This window comes from Dromaius novaehollandiae, chromosome 2 (genome assembly GCF_036370855.1).
Source record: "Dromaius novaehollandiae isolate bDroNov1 chromosome 2, bDroNov1.hap1, whole genome shotgun sequence".
NCBI classification, from domain to species: Eukaryota; Metazoa; Chordata; class Aves; order Casuariiformes; family Dromaiidae; genus Dromaius; species Dromaius novaehollandiae.
Window position 1 is genome coordinate 76,278,109 of NC_088099.1, and position 19,821 is coordinate 76,297,929.

The 19,821-nt window shown below is 38.4% G+C and overlaps 1 protein-coding gene across 1 annotated transcript in view; it reads left to right on the top strand.

The window, feature by feature from the left end:
- The window catches only part of TMEFF1 (transmembrane protein with EGF like and two follistatin like domains 1), a 108,003-nt gene that overhangs the window by 64,368 nt on the left and 23,814 nt on the right, over positions 1–19,821 (top strand). Inside the window, exons 4-5 of the mRNA XM_026110307.2 lie at positions 4,022–4,048; positions 16,188–16,284. Coding sequence (XP_025966092.1) covers positions 4,022–4,048; positions 16,188–16,284 — 124 coding nt within the window. The remainder of the gene's footprint in view (positions 1–4,021; positions 4,049–16,187; positions 16,285–19,821) is intronic.

Consider the following 19,821-nt stretch of genomic DNA (forward strand, 5'->3'; position numbering starts at 1 on the left):
TTAAAAGCCCATCTCCAGCAGTGAGAGGCCTTGCAGCTGCTAGCAATTAGGCTTGTCAGCACTTCTCCCCAAAGATCCTACTGGCCTATCAAAACTCAGGGTAATTGCTAGCAGGCAGCCATGCTCTTGGAAGGTGGGGATATAAACCCATCAGGAGGAGGGTGGCTTGGATGTGGTGGCAGCTGAGTTGGTATACTTCTTAACAAATGTCTTTTGTGCACTGGCAGCAGTGTGAACTGTGCTCCCCTACCTGCGAGCGGCAGGAAATTGGAGTTTGCATTGTTTTGATTTGGTCTTTGCTCTGGCTGGGGGCTTGAAATGGTCTGTTCCAATTTTGGATCTCTTCTGAAACTCTAGCCTTTGCACTGCTGCTTTGAGATTTCAGTAATCTGTTCTGCTGCTGCAGGAGACAGTGAAGAATTGCACAGTGCTGCAGAAAGAGTGAAACTTAAAAACTCCCACCTAGGTCTCACAACAGCACCCTCATTGCCTTGTCTAGCATCAACTGTAGATCAGGATGTTCTTCTTTAATAGCAAGTGAACAACAATCTTATCTAGTCTTTAGCTAAAGGCACTTTTCTGTATTCAGAATTAGGCAGCAAAAAGCTTGCGCTGTCCCACCATGGAAAGGGCTACTTAATTAGCTCTACATTAACCTGAAAATCCAGAGGGATTATAATCAACTAACAGGAACTGCGACTTAAGACAGCAGCTGCCCTTTCTCTCTTCTGTTTCTATTTGATGAGAAGAGTACTTGGAAGACAATTAAATAAAAGCAGTCAGCATTATCTAGGGCTTATTCAGTGAACTTTCTGGAATGCTGATTTGAGAAGGCCAATTTGTGCTTAACGCAAGGAAGTGGCACACGCTGTCTTTGTATTAAAGGTATTGCAGCTATATCCCAAAAGTTTTAGGGGAAAATCCAGGACTTTGGCATAGAGTATAATGACTCTTTGGTGCCGAAGTTCAGGTGCTGAAAAACCCTTCTCAGCTGTCAGCTAATCCTTGCGATAACTAAATTCCACAAGTACATCAGCTTTTTAATTTGTGTCTTGAGAGTGGCCTACAGTTTTACTTCTGATGTGTCAGATGTTTCTTTCTGCTTCTGTCTGAGTAGCTTCTGACCTATTTCTTTCTTAGATCTAAAAATGATGCAGCATTCAGGCATTATTTTGCCTGTCTCTCTGTGTGCAGGATCTGATAGGTTTGTTCTGGAGATGCCCACTGGATCACGTACCCCAACTGAATTGAGTAGAAGAGTTTACTTTCTTAAGTTTCATCAGTGGTGTATCTGTCATCCTATTTATACTAAGCAGTTTGGAGCATTTGTCCCCAGTAGTGGAGAGACAGGTTCAATTTTTGTGTTAGTTTCAGTGAGTTAAAAGCCACCCATCCTGGGAGAGCAGCCTGATCTGAATGAGAGAGGCTGCAAGCTTGGTTGGTATTGGGGAGGGTACTCTCTACATCAAAGCACAGTACAGAAATGGCTGAGGCCCTGAGAGAGCAAAAAAAGAGGGATTCTGACTACAGACTAATTTTAGCATGATTACCCTGGAAACAAGAGTTCTAGCACAGCTCCCACACTCAGAGAGGGTGTACATTTGTGTACGAGCACAATTTTTATGAACCTATTTGGAAAATGGTGGCATAAGTAAATAGAGAAGTCGGTCACTCTCTAATTACTGACTTGTGTCTGGGGGATGCTCTTTCTTTCCAGGTTGCTTCCTTGTTTGAGTGTGCTCTTTGCTGGGTGTCATTGCTGTACCTGTTGTGTGGAGAACACTTTTGGAAATCCTGAATTGGTTAGAGGACTGAAAAGAGCAGGGCTGCTTCTACAACTAAGCTTGCAGAAAAAAGCTGCTTTGTAACCAGCAGTTGCTTAGGAAAATCTCAGGAAAAAAAGCAAAAACACTGGCTTGGTTTAGCATGATTACCCTGGAGACAAGAGTTTTAGCACAGCTCATCAACTCAGAGAGGAAGCAAAAGATCTGAGTGAAAAGTCAGAAATGGTACAAAGTGTTATACAGGATGCCACTCTTGGTGTTCAGATCTCAAAAAACCATAAAAAGGGCAGGCATGGTTCTATCCCATTACGAGGACATTCTGTTGAGTGGTGACAGGGCTGTCAGTGGACTTCATCTCTGTCAACCCAGTGAGGTGATCTGGGCGTCACTTGGCTCTCTTGTTACAGCTTGTACTGTCTAGCTCTTCTGCCTCACATTATATACACCTAATGGTATAACTGGAGCCCCACAGCGCAGCGACTGCTGTGCACTAGAACTGAATAGTGTTTCTTGCCCTGAGGTTGAATGTGCCAGCGAAAGCATCTGGAGAGGTAGATTTTGAACTAAAAGCATGGAGTAACTCAGTTCTCTGAGACATTTAACCTTTGGTTTTTATATGAACTACATGTTAAGCTTGCTTATATCTGTAGGTTAAAACAAAAACAAAAACAAAAACAAAAAACTCAAAGCAACCAAAAGCTTATCACATGATTTCAACCATTATGAAGAAGCCTATGGACTTACCTTATATAAATTATACACCTTCAAATCTATTAATGAAGCTATACTACACCACATAGCACATTTTTCAGTGATTCAACAATGAAATGTTATATGGGATTGTCTACTTTGTCAGTAAACTGGGTCACTATCCATGGAATAGATCCCTTTCTTCTGTTTTTGCATTCATTTCTGTAAGGTAATAAGCTTTTTCTATTAGGCACAGAATTGTGGTATAGAATGAAAGAAAGGAAAATTTAGGAGAACAAAAAGAAAAATCTGTATTCCTGACACTCCATGTGACAAGAGATTACTTCTAATGTGCGAAGTGACCCAGTAACATGGAATTTCACACTTTTATCCATGCACTAGAAGGAATTAATCTTAGAAATATAGCCATTTTAAAAAGTGGGGGAGACTTGAACAAACTGACAGTTTGGTTTTTCCTCCGATGTGAACAATGAGCTCATACATGAGAGTAAGAATACCACTTCTCTCTGTCTGTTCTTCTTGTTCTTTCCAGACTTATGGAAATAATTTCAGCTACCTTCTTTGTCACCAAAGCTGGTGTGAAAGAAGAGGTCTGAGCTGGGCAGAGTAGGTGCTCTGCTCCTCTCCTCATCTTTCAGAGAGGCTGAGCTAACTGGGATGGGAAGCAATTTCCTGACAGTAATTGCCATCCTGTCCTCTCCTTTCTACTTCCTGTGAGCAAGAAAGACAGAGGAAGATTTGTAATTCAGAGGGTGGCTTTATTATAGTGCTAACTGAAGACCCTGAGCACAATGCTGCCCAAAGCTCTAGCCTATTGGTCCAAAGCTGAGCTATTTCATCTGGGGTGCTGATGCAGCTGAAGTCCTGCTGATGCTTGAACTGTTAATGCAAAGGGGATGCTACTTCATGCCATCACTCATCAGATACTAATCCAATCAGTTTGTGATGTCAATGAAATAACCGTGGATTTAGTGAAGTGATTTTTTATGAAGTGATCAGCTCACTTGAGAGGAGCTAGTTTATAGTTGACTTAAGCCAACTTTGTTTGGAGCACTAGTTGCTTCAGAAAGTGCTTCTGCAGTCAGGTGATTTATATGTGACTTGTTCAAGTATTATTCTTAGAGCCAGAGGGGGGAAAAACAAAAACCAAAAACAACCTACTTGTGTTTGTAAGTGGATTCCAAAAACCAAACTGTATACTCTTTGTCTGCTTAGGCTTAACAAGTTTGAATTTGTAACAATTTAAAAGACGCTGAGATAGCAATTTTGTTTTCAGCAGTGAATGCTGCTGTTCCACGAGTAAAAATACCCTGACAGGGAAGGGAGGATAAGATACAATAAACATGGACTTCAACTGTGTTGAAGGTTGCCAAATCTTAGCAAGATGTTTTGCTTTTACAGCTGGCTCATGAAATGTAACACCCGTATAATGTTTTACAGTGGCAAGTTCCTGAACAAATCGTTGTTCCTGGAGCAATATTTTCATTTGCTTTCTTTTTATTTTCTCCCCCTCTGCTTCATTTCAGATAATGGCTCTGGATCAGGAGAAGGAGGTGAGTACCAAACCTCAGTTACATTTACTCTTGGTGTTTCTTTTTTAGTATACATCTATCTATGTCTGTTTTATCTACAGGGTTGCTGTACTACCATGAATTATGAGAAATTATGACAACTTAAAAATCAGTTTGAATGTTGTAGTGTGATCTGAGCATCTGAGAATAGTTTTTGTACAGGAATAGTTTGCAGTGTGCATTTGCCTAATGTTCTTTCAGATTTGGCTGGCATCGTTTCTCTTTTTTTTTCTTGCATGCAAAAAGGTGTTGCCAGTGATACAGTGTAATATTTAGATCCCTACTAAACCACTGTATTTCACTTGCAGTAATGCCTAGGAACGTCTATTCACAATAAATTTTCTTTTTTTTTCTTGCATTCATTTCTTTAGCATCTGCAATGTCTAGTTATCACATGTTCCTTTGTCAAACATGTCATGTAGAAAAGGATGAATATTAGTCTGATATCTGTTTTTAACAAATACTGTATTTCTGTAACAAATAGAAGTATTTCTGTTCAAAGGTGTATATTCACAATCAGAATGTAGCACAACTGGTACTAATAGAAGCTTCCCTGTCTTTGACCACATCTTAACTTTCTTCTAAGATTTGAAACAAAAAGTAATTTTAATTCTTTGGTACTGCTAGCAAGAATACATATAGAATGAAAAATGTGAGATATAGATATACAGGCAAGGCAGTTCATTTTACTTTTAGGCTTTGCTTGTACTAAGAAACTGTTGCAGTTTGTACTGATGAGACTGAATTTATTTGGGCTGCTGTGTTTGACATCTTATTTTAAGTACACATTATCTGAACAAATTGTTCCCTCAAACTTCTGAAGGATCCTTCATTTTCATAACCATTACACAATGCATTGTATGAACTCGAAGAGCCTGCATGTCTACTTATGCCTGGTCCCAGTATCCCTTCCATTCTGTGATTTATTTAATTCTGTGCTGCCTACGGGAAAAAAAAATGGGCAATTGGTTCCTGCCTCATACAAATCTCTGGTGCACTTCCATTAAAAGTGTACAGTAAACCTTGTTTGTTAAGACTATCTAAAAAGTTGCTCCATCAGTTCATATGAGGTCTTAATTTTTGCTGACACAGGGTTATCTACCACATGTTGAAATATTAAAAGTAATATGTGTATAGCTACATGAAAATATGCTTTTGTGCAAAATGATCGCTGATATCACTGCATGCTTAAACACAACATTTAACTTTCCAGAAATCAGGAACTAGCTCCCTCTTTTTTCATATATCAAGCAAAGGGGAGGCATTCTGCTCCTCTTTAATAGCTGATTATCAGTAAATTCCTAAGCTACTACTAGTATATGTTCATTCTTGCCTTTGTTTCCTTTTACTTGCCTTCATTTTTCAGAACAGTATTTGAAAGAACAATTTTCTGTTCAACTACTGTCACCTGTCACCTCTGCTGGTGACTTTTTTTCTGATGCTTTTCTGCCTGAGATTGCATCACGTTCTTTCCCTAGCTCCTTTTGCTTATCCTTCTCTCTTCCTCATCCAGCTTGTTATTCCACTACAGCTGCTCCCTTTTCTGCTTTTTACTCAGAGTTGCTTGCCTCAGTATTATCATACATTTCTTATAGGAGACAGACAGATGACAGTAATTTAGCCTGTCTCCAACTTCTATTTTTGCTGCAGTTTTAGAAATATTTGAATGCTGTTGGGAATTTTCTCCAATTTCCCAATCAGATACAAAAAAATTTGTTCAAGTCCCTTGTAAATTTAACTGTGCTGGTCTGGAAGAGGTTGGTAGTTGATTGACAGGCATGGGGATTGTTTGGATATTTTTATGAACAGTTTGAAGGAAAAGTATGACAGAACATGCTGTGTTTTCTCTGTTAGGCTACATCTTAGGGTCCCTTGACCGCAGATGAGTATCTGAACTGCTGAGGTACTGAGTAAAAATGGGACACCGTGACAACTATCACTGCCTCCTCTGGCATTTTTGTGACATTAGCCCTTCATTTGTTTGGCTTTCTTCCAAGTGCCTTTGGGCCAACTGTAGTGTTCCCATTTTTGTTCAATTGGTTTTAGTTCTTTATTTTAGATAGAGAAATTGTTTTAAACAACAAGAAACTGAAATTCCTGCTTGGCACCTTTCCTCCCCCCTGCCCTTTCTTTCTTTTTTAATTTATTTTCTATATATCTAGACCTATTTGTGACAAAGTGAACTAGTACTATTCCAGTCCACCTTTGTCACTTAGTTGGGTATTGTATAGTACTTCCCCCCCGAAAGCAGGCTAGTCTTCAGTATATTGAGCCATGGACTCCATTGTTGCTTAGATTATTGAGATTTTTTTCTGGCCAAAAACTCAAGACTCAGGATATATTTGTGTTTAGAGTTAATGTTGTTCCATTATTCAAGTGTAAAAGCTTTACAAGAAGGCATTAACAAGATCAGAGGCCTATTACAGGCTAAGAAAATTCAGAATTAAAAATAAGCTTTTAAAAGGATGCAGAACCTATTGAGGACAAAAGTACATTGCTCGGGACCCAGATAAAAAGAAAGGAGGAGGAACACAGACAGCAGGTCACTTGCACAGTAGGTGCACTCACCAGTGCACACCACCATGCATCCCTGATAGCCCAGCCAGGGGGCTGATGAGAGCACAGCATAGCTCCTTCCTGGCCCAGCCTTCTCAGCTTGCTGCCCAAGGAAACCAGGGCATGCAGAGATAAAATAATCACCCAGGCCTTCATACTCTTGGCTGAGGATGCAGAAATAGGAACCAAGGTTGCATGAGGAGCTTATGTGCCGTACAGGTTAGATATAGCTACGGCTTATAAGTGCAAAATATATGATATGGAAGTGGAAAAACGCAAGTGCAAGTGAGAGAGAGCCAGCAAGTGAGCAAACATGCTTGCTTAGAAATGCCTATGTTTTCTTGTTAGGTTTTATGTTTCCAGATGTTAATCACAGAATTAGTGTTTGCTATTCCTCGTATGCACAATTGGTGTGATTGTGTATGCACCAGTGATGCTTGCACACATGAAAGGGATGAGTGCAGCTGCTTGTACATGTTCAGGAAGCATTGCTACTGCTGTGCCGGAGATGCACTGTGTGCTGGTAGTGTTTTGTTTTTTTGGTTTTTTTTGTTTTTTTTAATCTGAAGAAAGAACTGGGGAAGTGTCTAAATTCTGCTCTTCAGTTGCTATAGATCTGCCTGTGACAGTTTCAGCTGCTTAAATTGGCTTGTTTGCTTTACATGCATCTTAGATTTGTGCTATTGGTGCACGTTGTTCTGTTCCATTTTCTGGATGCAGAACAAGCTCATTAATTATTCTGAAACTTGACTTGATGCAGAATTTCCCTCCTACTCCAGAATTGTATGATGTTACATGCATTTATTTTTATGACGAAAAAGAACAGACTTAGAGCTGATTAAAAAGAAACAAAAAATTCCTGTTCCTCAAGGATTATTTCAGACAATGTCTTACCTTAGAAATTGTCATGTGCTGCAAAAACACTAAAGGTCATGGAACTACTGATCCAGATTCTCTGCTGAATCACATTTACTGTTACAAAAATATTATAACTTAGGCAAAGAAGTAAGAGTGGGAGCATTTTTTCAGTATGCCTGAATGAAATGACAGGAATATCATTTTTAAGGGTGACACAAATATCTAGTTGCTCTTTGGCATTCTGGGTAAGCAATTTCCATTTTCTGTGCTCTGACAGCATAGTATTTATAAAAAGTTGCAATAAAATCACTCATTTTGCTCATTCCAGAAGTCTGAAGCTTCAATTACCACAAGAAAAGTTACACTTATGAAACCAAGCTTTTGGTCACTTGTGGTGATGGGCATCCTGACGCTACTTCTAATAAGATTATGGATTGTTAATTCAGAAATTAGAGAAGTTTCAAAGACCCCATTACTCTACCATTATATTTAACCTTTACAAAAAGCAGTGTTAAAGAGTGGGACTCAGCCCTAAAAAGTTGCATAACTGAGACCACAGCTGATAACTGTGGGTTCTTTTAGGCTTGCATTTAAGACATGGCCTTCTCTGTGTAATCTTATATAAATGATTCTGCAATTTCCCTGGGCTGAAGAAAGCAACCATAAAAATCGTTCCTGTTCCACTTTATTTAAACTGTGATTTGTTATTGTTTGAGGTAGAACTAGTGAAAGAGAAGTCACAGTCTCAAATTCACTTTCATCTTTGTCAGTTGTAAATTGTAACACTACTTGACTGGCTGGATGTAGCTCCACATCTGGTAGGTCAGGGTATGAAAAATGATACTCAGGTTGTCACATGTACATAAACGAGGTGGATTGCCAGCTTGCATGTCACACTTATTGTTCTAATATGCATTTTCCCTTTAAAATTCCTATTTCTGGGGGAACCTGCTATGTTCCCTCTATTTAAAAAAAAAAAAAAAAAAAATCTATGTCGACCCAGTAAGGTAGCCTCAGGAAGATTAGCTTCAGTATGTTTATGTGAATGTGACTAAGGATGTGCTTTTACCATTTTTTATTCAAGGTGCTTTTATTCAAGGTGCTTTCTATGTGAAAACAGGTTTTTTTGTTTCTCAAGTTTACAACTTTTATACTAGCAGAGAAGGTCCAATAAGAAGCAGTCATCTTACTGATCTTTTTGCTCTTTTGTTATGCAAAAAGCTGGCACCCAACTCTCCTAGCTAAATAGAAGCCTTATCATTAAGCCGAAGTTGCCTTGATATTTAGAAGACCTCAGTTGGATATGTTGAAAACCATCATCACATGTTCCGTATGCCAACAAACAGTTAATAAATAGTAACAGCTTTCCAAGCCACCTCCTCAGAGATAAATCAGTGATGCAGAAAAGAGAGATTCTGTGGTCTAGTAGCAGGGTAAGATTTGGTATCCCAGCCAAGCAAAGGGTAAGATTTCTACATGTCCTACTTGTTCATGAAATTAATTTTTTTATTTCTTTGTTTATAGTGTGTCTGCTTACCTAAGCAAAATGCACTTGTGACATCAAAAAAGAAGCACTGGTAGTTAGACAGATGGCACCCAGTCACTTCAGGCTTTCAAGCTGAGGAAATAACATGCTTGTAATACATATGGCTAAGTTAATTATTATTAAAATGATTTGTTTTGAATTTCTAATCCTTCTGAATTTCTAATCCCTCTGAAATTTAATAGCTAAAGTATCTTGTGATGAAGGTCTAGCAGATTGCATTTAGTAATTAATAAATTGATCTACAGTATGTGCTTTTTAGCAGGGTGCCATCTGTTACTTCCCCTCACTGGGGACAACACTTATCCATAACTGTCACACAGTCAGGGTGATACAAATACAGTTTACAACCTTGTGTAATTTTTTTATTTTAATTTGTGATAATGCTACTGGTTTATTTTAATATATTTTAAAATGACTATAGAAGCTGGATGGTGATTAACACCTCAGATAGGAGGTAACATCATGTCTTTTAGCATGTTTCTATAATGCTGACTGATTTAGAATGATTTAAGTGGTGATTCCATCACATTTTTTTGTCACTGAGTATCATTTGAACTTCAAATAGTCCTATTTACTTCTGTTAAGATCCTGCTCCTTGAAAGTAAAAATAACACCAAACTAAATCTTACAAGAAGTACTACATTTTTACCTAAGGTTCAGGGAAAGAGAGACGAAGGGCCTGAATGTTCAGGCCTTCTGTTGATGAAAACTTTCTCTACGCAGTATTTTCAGGGGTGCTAGTGCTTGCTCACAAGGATGCTGGAGTCAGGGGCACAGAAAGTTTCTTCTTGCCTCGTGTGTAAGCTGATAGATGGGGAAATGAGGTGGAAATGGTGAAGTTCCTTGTGTGGCCAATAACAGGGCTTGCATAAACACATTCTCTGCATTCTTGAAATTGTGGAACAGCTCCCTTGGTGTGTGGTGACTTTCCTGTCCTTTCCCTTTTCCACCATCATCTAGTCAGGTGTAATTTCCCTAATGGTTATTCTGAAGCTATTTAGTCTTCCTGTGGAGAAAGAGGTGTTAGCTGTATTTGAAGCAGAACAGTGGAGTGAGTGGGTGTTAATGTTCTCCAGCCACAGTCTTGCATTTGACAGGTGCCACACAGGCAAGCATGGGACTCAGAATGGTGCAGCCCATAGAAGAAGGGTTTGCTCAGGGTGCTCCCCAAGAGTTAACAAAACCCGGGTGCACCACGGTCGGCACCACCACACTGTGGGGTTGTCGTAGCCTAGGGGCATGCCCTCGAACGACCCCATGATTGACAAGTCCAGGCAAAGGAGAAGTGACACCTCAGACCCACGCCATAGACATCTCGGCGCTGTGGAGACATTCCCCAGAGAACGGCCTGCTAATGGGCGCGTTGTTACCCTCTGAGTGGCGCTGGGGGCTGAGCACGAGGTCATTTGCTTATGTGGGCTCCGCTATTGACTAGAGCCGTGCGGCCTTGGTATAGCTGTGGGCTGCCATTGTTCTGACTGGGTATAAAAAGAGAGTAAGTCATACATTTGTGCACTCAGACCCACAGTCAGCTGGCCTGCAGACCTGAGGACCCAGCTGTCAGCAGCTGATATCAACAATGTGTTGAGGAGAAACCGGGGAACTTTAGACTGGAGATGAGGCCCATGATGGGTGAGAGCAGTTGCTGTACCCCGCATCTGTTATTAGAGAAAGCAGGGCAAACTACACCGGCAGGGTGGCCCTCAAGGAAAAGGTGAGAGCGGTCATTGTACCGCGCACCCACAATTGAACTGTAGACATCGGGGGCGGGGGGGCGATGTATGTATTTGTGTGTGTGTGTGTGTGTGTGTGTATATATATTTCAGTTCTGTTATATTTCTAGCTTTGCTATACTGTTACCTTTGTTATAACCTCTTGGCTCTAATAAAATCTCACACTTGACAAATGATGCTGTCTTGAGTTTAGAACCTCAGAATCCGAAAGAATCCCAGATGCCCCTCTAGTAGTGCATCACAGCAGTGTAAAAGTTGATCCAGCTGTTCCAATATGTTAACTTTCTGTGCAATGATCAACGGTGTCATTATGCAGAGAAGCAAAATACAAGTTTTAGTTGTCACAAGTGTAAGATAACTAACACCTAACAATGGTAGTGGTGCACTGCATGTCCTCAACTCTTTTGCTTAAAATAGCACACGCTATTATTTAAATAACCACTGTGCTACACATACTATATCATTGCTTGACCTGTGTTCCAATTGGGATACCAAAGTTTGAACTCCCCTTTTCCACACACCCCAGTCCTAAACAGAGCAGGCATCCTTGTATCCAACCTGTAATGCAAGTTCTTGCCAAATCAAACTCGAAAGGCTGGTATCCTTACTAGCGCATGCTTACAGCTGTTGCGTATCTGCACAGGGAAAGCTTCTTTCAGCAAGGCATAGATCTGTGGGCTACCGAGCTAGGCTTTGCTCCCAAGCCAGCTGGGTGGTTTGATAGACAACAGGGTCCTCCATGGTGGTAGATGTTGCTTTTGCATAAGATCCAGCAACGTGGTCAAGATTTATCAAGAGATGGCTTGCCAAAAATTTTTGATAGATAAAAGTAGTTTTTGTACTTGCTTTAAATATATACCTACAGACACAAGAGCAAGTTTGCAGTGTTATTTTAAATTACAGAAATGAACTCTATCTTAACTAGCATGTTTAGGGCAACTAATGTTGCCATCTTCTGCAGAAGAATAATGACTTGAGGAGAAATGCTGGGGAACAGCACAGTGCAGAGAGACAACTGAGTGTCACAGATCCCATCCTTGTGCCTCGTTTCTCTTGGACAGAGAATTAATGAGGCGCTGCCCTGAAACAGGAAAGAAAGCTGAAAAGAGAGGGAAAATAAGCTTTCACTCAGCAAGAAATTAAGATGTCAAGAATAGAATTAATCAAGATACCATAGAAAGTGAGCAAAAGAAACTCTGTAATCATCTGTATGTCAACCTTAGAAGCCTGCATAATAAATGAGGAATCTGAATTACTCATTTAGGAATATATTTTGACCTAACTTGTATTCCTGAAACCTGCTGGGAAGAGTTGATTGATTGGAATATTAAAATGAATGGCTATAGCCTATTTAGGAACAATCAAATGGAAAAAAAGGAGGAGGGAGGGGCAGTCTGTCAAAAGATGCATTACCTATTCAGAGACATTTGAAAAAGAGCAACTAATGGTCTCAAATGTTAGTGGGTTAACTTATTTTAACAGCTTGAAAATGGGGTACTGAGAAAGCCTGCTACCAATTCAGGCTGAAAAACAATATTTATCTATTCTATATTGGTGGAAAAAGCTGCATTTTCTTGGAGGTCTTCAATCTAAATTATATGCTCTCCCATGCTGCTAGTGCTAAAACACCATGCAGCTAGAAATGAAGGAAGCTTCTACAAATTATAGATGACTATTGTATAACTTGGAAATGTTGCACCAATACACATTCATCTGTATTGCACTTCATCCTGATAGATGTGCACTGGTAGTACCTGAGGTGCAGGTGATCTTGACTTGATCATATTTATTATATGCAAGCAGAATGAAGCGCAAATAAATAATTACATGTAAACAGGGCTTAGCAAGTCATAATGAAGAAAAAAGGCCACACTTTCTTAAAAACCAAACAAATCTAATTTTAAAAGATAGAAAAGGCAATTTTAGGGGAAAAAAGCCTGAGCACTGAGCTAGGACTTGGAGGCTACTGTTTATGAAAACAAGAAGATATCAGAGATAGTTACTAGTGAGTACAACCAAAGCCAATCAGGAGGGGTGTATGTGTGTATATGAGCATTGTGAGGGAGGAGAGATTACCAAAAAAAAAGCTTCCTAAAGCTTCCTTGACTCTATTACCAAATCAAAATACTAGTAGAGCAGGAGAAGTGCTCTATAAAGCAATCTGATTGTATCTGGAGTCAAGTCAGATAATATATATAGGATATGATGAAATATTTTTCATTCTAGTGGTACGTCAGAAGGATATTAAGCACCAAATGTTGAAGTCAGCTGTTTTGTAACCAGGTCTGGATACCAGCAGGTCTGGATAATTTGCATCTGAAAGCTTTAAAAATGAGGGGCAAAGAATTCTTTGAACTCCTAATGTTGACTTTTTTTCCCCCCTCAATATAAGTCTTGGAACAATGAGAAGTGATGCATAAATATTTTTTTAAAAAAGATAAATGCGGTGACCTGAAGAGCTATAGCCTTTCAACCTCAATATCTGTCAGAAGCAAAACAGTGGAATAGAAGATGAAGGAATCAGTTGAATACAGAACTAAAGGAGGAGAAATTGTTTAATGCCATTCATCATGGGCTTATGGAAAATCTGTATTGAGAAGATTTTTTTTTTTTTTACTTATTTTTCCAACAAAGAAGTTTGTACAACAAAACATTTTATTTAAGTGTACTACCACAAAAACATTACTTTTCTCAGTCAAAGTCAATGTCTCATATATGTCTAAATAGCTAGAGGACACAAAATCCACATGGTGCACCTATAATGTGTGAAAAAATTTGCCAAACAATGGGTCATGAAATGTGAAGGAACCATTAGAAAATGAGTGTGTTTCTAGGAACTGTTCATGGCCTCCTGCCCACTTTCATTGGTGACCTGGGAGCAAATCAGTAGTGATCAAGTTTGCACATGGGAAGCTAGAGGACAGATCACTGAGCTAATGATATACACAAGCAATCAGGATTTTAATGTCTAAGAGTATAGTTACATGTGGAAAGCCCCAAATATAGACCATTCTTGCTGGATGTCAGCCTCTCTCCTACAAATTGACAGTTCTGAAAAGACCTTGTTGGGAAATAAGGTGGATAATAAAGTGCATGTGAGCTTTAAGTGCAGAAGGATGGTCAAAAATAAGAAGGTTATTGGATGTTTAAACTGAAGAATATCATAGACTATTTTTGGCCTTGGTGAGAGGCCAGTTATGGAATAGTGTGTTCAGCTCTCATATCCATAACTCCAGGAGGCTCTTAATATATTGGGGAAGGGATTAGAAGGTCATGAGAACAGTTAGAGATATGGAAATACCACAGAGAAAAGACAAGCAGTGCCATTTGTTTACCTTTACCAAACCTTAAGAGGTCACTTACTGGCATGTGAAGATTGACATGGAAAAGTGAACTCTGATAATAAAGGACACTCTAGCATGGCAAGCACAGGCATAAGTATGTGTTATGTCAAATGAAGAAAAAAATCAAACGAGAAAGAAGACATGCATTTGTAAAGATAAGTGAAAGTGACGAGTTCTGCACCTTAATAAAGGTAGTGAAGGAATTTCTGCATTGGAAATTCTGTAATGAAGTTTGTATATGTGTTAATCTTTAAAAAATGCATGCCATGTTTCATATAGAAGTTAATTTGATAAAGGATCACCTACATTATTCTCCATGTAATCCCAGCCACATGTAGGAGGGAGAGATTCCCTTCAGCCAAGATATGGGAAAATTAGGAAGGACTGTTGTGGATTCCTTTCTTCCTATTTACATTTAAGGAACACCAACTCTTTTTGCTTGGTGGTGTTTGACCTCCTGTTGCTATAGCACACAGAACTGCTTTATTTAGTGTTGTGTGCATTTGACAGCCTTGAGTAACAGCTTTACACTAAAATGATACTGTAATATGCTTTGTGTAGTAACTGTAATATGTTAAACTATTCCTGACTCCCATTGCAAATTTCTGTGGGTCTCTTCCTTCTTTTCAAATGTCTTTATCACCATTATTGCTTTGTTAAAATCAAAAATACAAGAGACTAATTCTAGTGAAGCTAAACCTTAAATCATTTAGTTTGATTTATCTCCTCTAAAAATATAAAGTTGCTTATTGAGTCTTGTCTGTAGTGTAAATCATAGCTGCACATAATTTTTCTCTCTAATGCTTCCTATTTAATATTACAAAATGTTTGATTTTAAAGTGTGAGTTTTTTTCAATTCAAGGAAATTTTGCCAGCCATTACCAGTCCTACGAAAATTAAACATAAACTATGAAGTTTACTTAGAAGGAACATGAGCTTTATTGTTTGAAATTTATTTTTGTATATAGCTTTGCTACTGAGATTTTAATTCTCGGTGAGAAGAATCTTAGGTAAGAGATGAAGTGGTGTACAGCAGCTTCAAGCAATGCAATAAATTATATTTAATGTCATAATTCACTATAAGTACTTTGCATCCTACTAATAACATGATACTTGTGAGCCTGAAAAATATTAACATCTTTGTTTATAGATACATTGCTTTTTATTGTGAATCTGAGGCAAAAATGTAAGGAAAAAAAACCTTTTTTCTTGATTTGCTTGATATTCTTGAGTAATAAGTAAGCCTGACGGGGGGAAACTAATGTTGTTATCAGAGTACTGCCATGTTCTGCAATATATTTCCTAGCTGTTCAGTATTCATTTCTCAATTTTTGATTGGCCTACATTAAACTTTATTAAGTTTATATTTCTCTTTTACACAATGAAGAGTTTTGGTCGTCAAGTTTGAAGTCAACAATGAGAATGATGCAGATGTTTTTGTGACCATATATTTGAGATATTCATTCTACCTTTTAGAGGACATAGTATTTCTATGTAGTTTCTTGTTAAGATGACTCTCTAGGCCTTTTTTTAGTCCTGTACAACTAGTTAGAACAATCTGGAAAATATGCAACAGCATGTATAAGAAAGGAGCACAATCTAATCCAATCATCAGAAACAGAGAGGGAAAAAGTGTAAAAGGTAATGTTATATAAGTATGTCTGTTATTAAAGACTATCAACTAAAATAGCATTCAAATCCCTTCTACTTAATGGTCAAGGATATTGAAAGGCACAGAGTTTATATGTTATCAGTGTCAATTAAATTTAAATGTGGCTGGCATACTTGCCAGTGCAAATTGTGTGTCTGGGGTGGCCAGGAAAAATGAAAATCACTAAAATAATGATAAAGGAACAGTCAACTGGTGATGCAGTCTTGCTTTTTGGGGTACCCTCTTGTAATTTTCACTGTTCTGACAAGCTCTAATTGTCCAATTTTGAAAGACAGAGCACAAGTGAATATAATAGCTTCAGTGTAAGGATAACTTCAAGTTGCCAATAGCAAGGCAAATAGGTTTAGGTAAGCAAAAACAGAGCCTCACATAAAAGTCATGCTTTCTGTTAACAATGCCTTGTACTGTTTAGAGTATGAAGGATCTGGGACAGAAGTTCAGAGGAAGCATTCAAAATGTGGAGTTTGCAAATACAGAGCTGAGTGTGATGAAGATGCAGAAAATGTTGGGTAAGTAGTAAGCTTCGCTTAAAAATACTAGTGAACAAAAGGGGAAAGCAAGAAAAGTACATGATCATCTGCGTGACGGTAATGTTTGCTCTTCCTAATTGAAGTTTCAATGCTGTCCAATAGTATTGTATTTGATATGTGTCAGTAAAGAGCAAACACTCTTCAGTTATGTGAGGTATAAGAAGAAAACAACAAAAAGGAATATTGATGAATCTCTGTCAAATATTTTTCAAATTAATGACTTCTGTTTTACTCTGGCAACAAAAGAAATCAAAATACAAAATAAAAGAACCACATTACTGAGATTTTTTCTTCCCTCCAAGTTCTCTTGCTTCTGCATGGATCTAAACATTAAGTTGAACTGGGGACCTGAGTCGGTCACTTTTTCTGAACTCACTGTGGCAATTGAACTCACAGTAGACCTCTTAACATTTGCTTTTGGGAAATATCTCTGATGAAGAATATCAGTCGGTTGTCAGAGCTCAAAACAAATGACCAAGAAACAAGAGGATTTTAAAGACAATCTGTAATACATAAGCAGATGTACCAAATTTCCCTGCCAAGGTGCATGATGATCGCAGTGTATATGTGGACTATTTGTAAGGTTGCTGTCTGTCAGAATGAGCAGGGACATAACAGAGGGAGGGACCCCTTCAGACAGACCTGGGAGGTATTCAGGTTTGGTGGGAGGGGAAGGAAGTCACCAATAATTTATCAAGTTTTGTTTTCCCAAGGCCATTGTTCTGGCAATGGCCTGCAGCATGGAAGAAACTTAACTTGGTTCTTGGCTGTATGGACAAGTATTGGCATTGCAGCCACCAAAACAGTGTGCAAGGGTGCTGGAGAGAATTATGAGAGGAGTGTGAATGGAGCATGCTTGTGTCAGTGGAGGAAAGAGCATTTAAGAATAAAAGCAGTTGAAAATCTCTAATCTGGGGGAGCATAGCTCTACCTTTCCCTGTCTTCTAGCTGGAATCCATTTCTTGTGAAATATGTCATAATTACATGAGATTTTATTATGGGATATCAGTGTGAAGACTTCTCAGGCAGTAAAGAGGCTTAGCACTAATATTCGAGATGTAAAAATACTTACTAAACTACAGTGTACAAGGGAAAACAAAATCATAATAGTACACATGATTACTGGCATGATACTTCACATTTCATAAAATGTCATACTACTGAAGTGAACTTGCTCTTTGCTGGACAGACATATAAGCTGTATTCAGTATTTATAGTAATAATAATTTTCTACAATATTGCCTCGGTCTGTTTTGCTTATGGCAGGTAAGTTGGGTATATATTTGTTTGTTACATGCACTGAGATGTGCTCTTGGCTTTGGAAAATAAATACTTAAGTCTTCAACTTCTGTAAAAGCTTATCTCTTCATTCTATACTTGTAGAATTTGCATTCCTGTGGCAACATAGTGTCTATATAAAAGTTGTGGTAAAGAGAGTGGAAAGGGAGTTGATGCTCTCTTTTTTCTTATGGTGAGAAAGTGGAAGAATCATCCTTTACATCCTACTTGCATAAAATGAAGCCATATTCCCCTTCTTGACAAGAGGAGGGAAAGCTCTTTTGCCTCTTTGAGATTACTTTAATTAGTCCTCCTTTAAAAATATTATGTGGAAATGAAAGTGTTTGGGCTGCAGAAGAAAATACTCAAAAGCAAGAAAATATTCTTGCTCACTGACAGGTTGCTTACAACGTATCAGGTCATTTTCTCAGTTCTATCAATTTTCCAAGCTAAACAACTTTAACTTCATTTTTTGCCCATGAATTCTTAATCTGCTCTCAGTGCCTTTAATCACTGTAACAGGCTTTAGTGATATTCAAAGTCAGTTTAGATTCAGATTAAATAGGACCCTGTTAACATAGATTGCTTTTGCAATGATCATTTTTGACAAGTCACATGGAAAGCCACAGACTTACTTAAGCAGAAGTTAGAAGTGAGAGTTAGTGCCTTTTTTGCTAAAATCAAAGCAATTGTTTTTCTGACAGAAATGAGGGGGGATCAAAAACATCTATTTGGGAAACTCTATTAGAGCACCCCTTAAGACTTCTTATTTTGACTCCTTTACCTGTGTGGTTTCAAGGCATTTTTAAATCCCATGGAACTATATCTTTATATATAAAGTTATTGGCAACTCACTTTCATCAGACTTGCATAAACACTACCGGGTTCATATTGTTATTTATTTTAACTTTGCACAATATTACTACCACTACCACCCCCAACTCTAGCAAGCAATACAAACAATCTAATTTCATAAAGATACTCTATCTTGATTTTCTTTTTTAGACCATGAGAAAGGTCACTGCAGCTTTTTTTGGATATTAGCCTAATGCCTACATAACCACAAACACAAAATACATTTAGTTCATGTCAAGTAAACTTTTTAAGCCTGGATAATCCTTGCTTGGCTTTCTGTGATGTTAAAGCACTTAAAGTGATTGATTTGTTCACATAGTGCATTTTAAGTGGACTCTGCTTCATGATAACAACAGTCAGCCAGCTGTATTGTCTCTTACTGTTCATTAGATAATCTCAAGCCATATTCATAAGATGCCATCCAATACTTATGGTAAACAAAGAATTATGCATGTTTTCATCATCTTTTCCAAGCTGTGGAATCCAAAACCCTACAAACATCAATTCCTTTCTGTTCCGATTGTTCTTGAGAAGCAAGATGTCTCTAGCCATCTTTTATGAATAGAGAAACTAAGTTACAGATAAAACGATTAGCCTGCGAACAGACACAGAATTAGTGGAAGGAGACTCATCCATGCCACAGAGCCCTGAACAGTTTGACGTAAATGAGCTATCATTAATCAGAAAGTTTGGGTCCTGCCAGCAGGCCAGCCACAGCAGCCTGGAGGGCAGGATAGGCAGATTTTCCCCAAATAAAGGAAAGATGCTACTAAAAACAGTTTTATTGCATATCTTACAGTGGTTCCTCTTCTGAGCCTTGAAGATGTGGGAGTCCTATGCAAAAAATGACACTTGCTAGTTTCAGTGAAAATTATAAGATAATTCATACAAGAAAGGCACAGGAGCAAGACAGTAGCAGCAACCACTTGGCATTTCTTGATTTTTAGAGTCGAACTTGATGATTTCTAAACAAATCCTTCCTTCTCAAAGGTGCAGCAATAGTGTGAGGGGCAACAGGCACAAATCAGAACACAGGAAATTCTGATTAGACATAAGGGAAAATGTTTTTATCCTAAGGCTGGTCAAACAGTGCAGCAATGTGTCTGGTGAGGCTGGGGAGTCTCTGTCAGTGGATATGTTCAGAACTTGACTGGACACAGCCCTGAGCAACCTGATGTGGCTAGGCCAGCTCTGAGCAGATTGGACTAGATGACCTCTAAACATCCCTGAAAGCCTAAATTATTATTCTACAATTTTCTGTAGTTACAAAATCTTGGTGCTTTGTAAAAGGAAATACACACAAGTTTAGTTGGATGCAGCTGAAATACACCCCATGGTACAAGTTAATAATTTTAATCTTTTGTTGCTCTTAAACTGTACTGT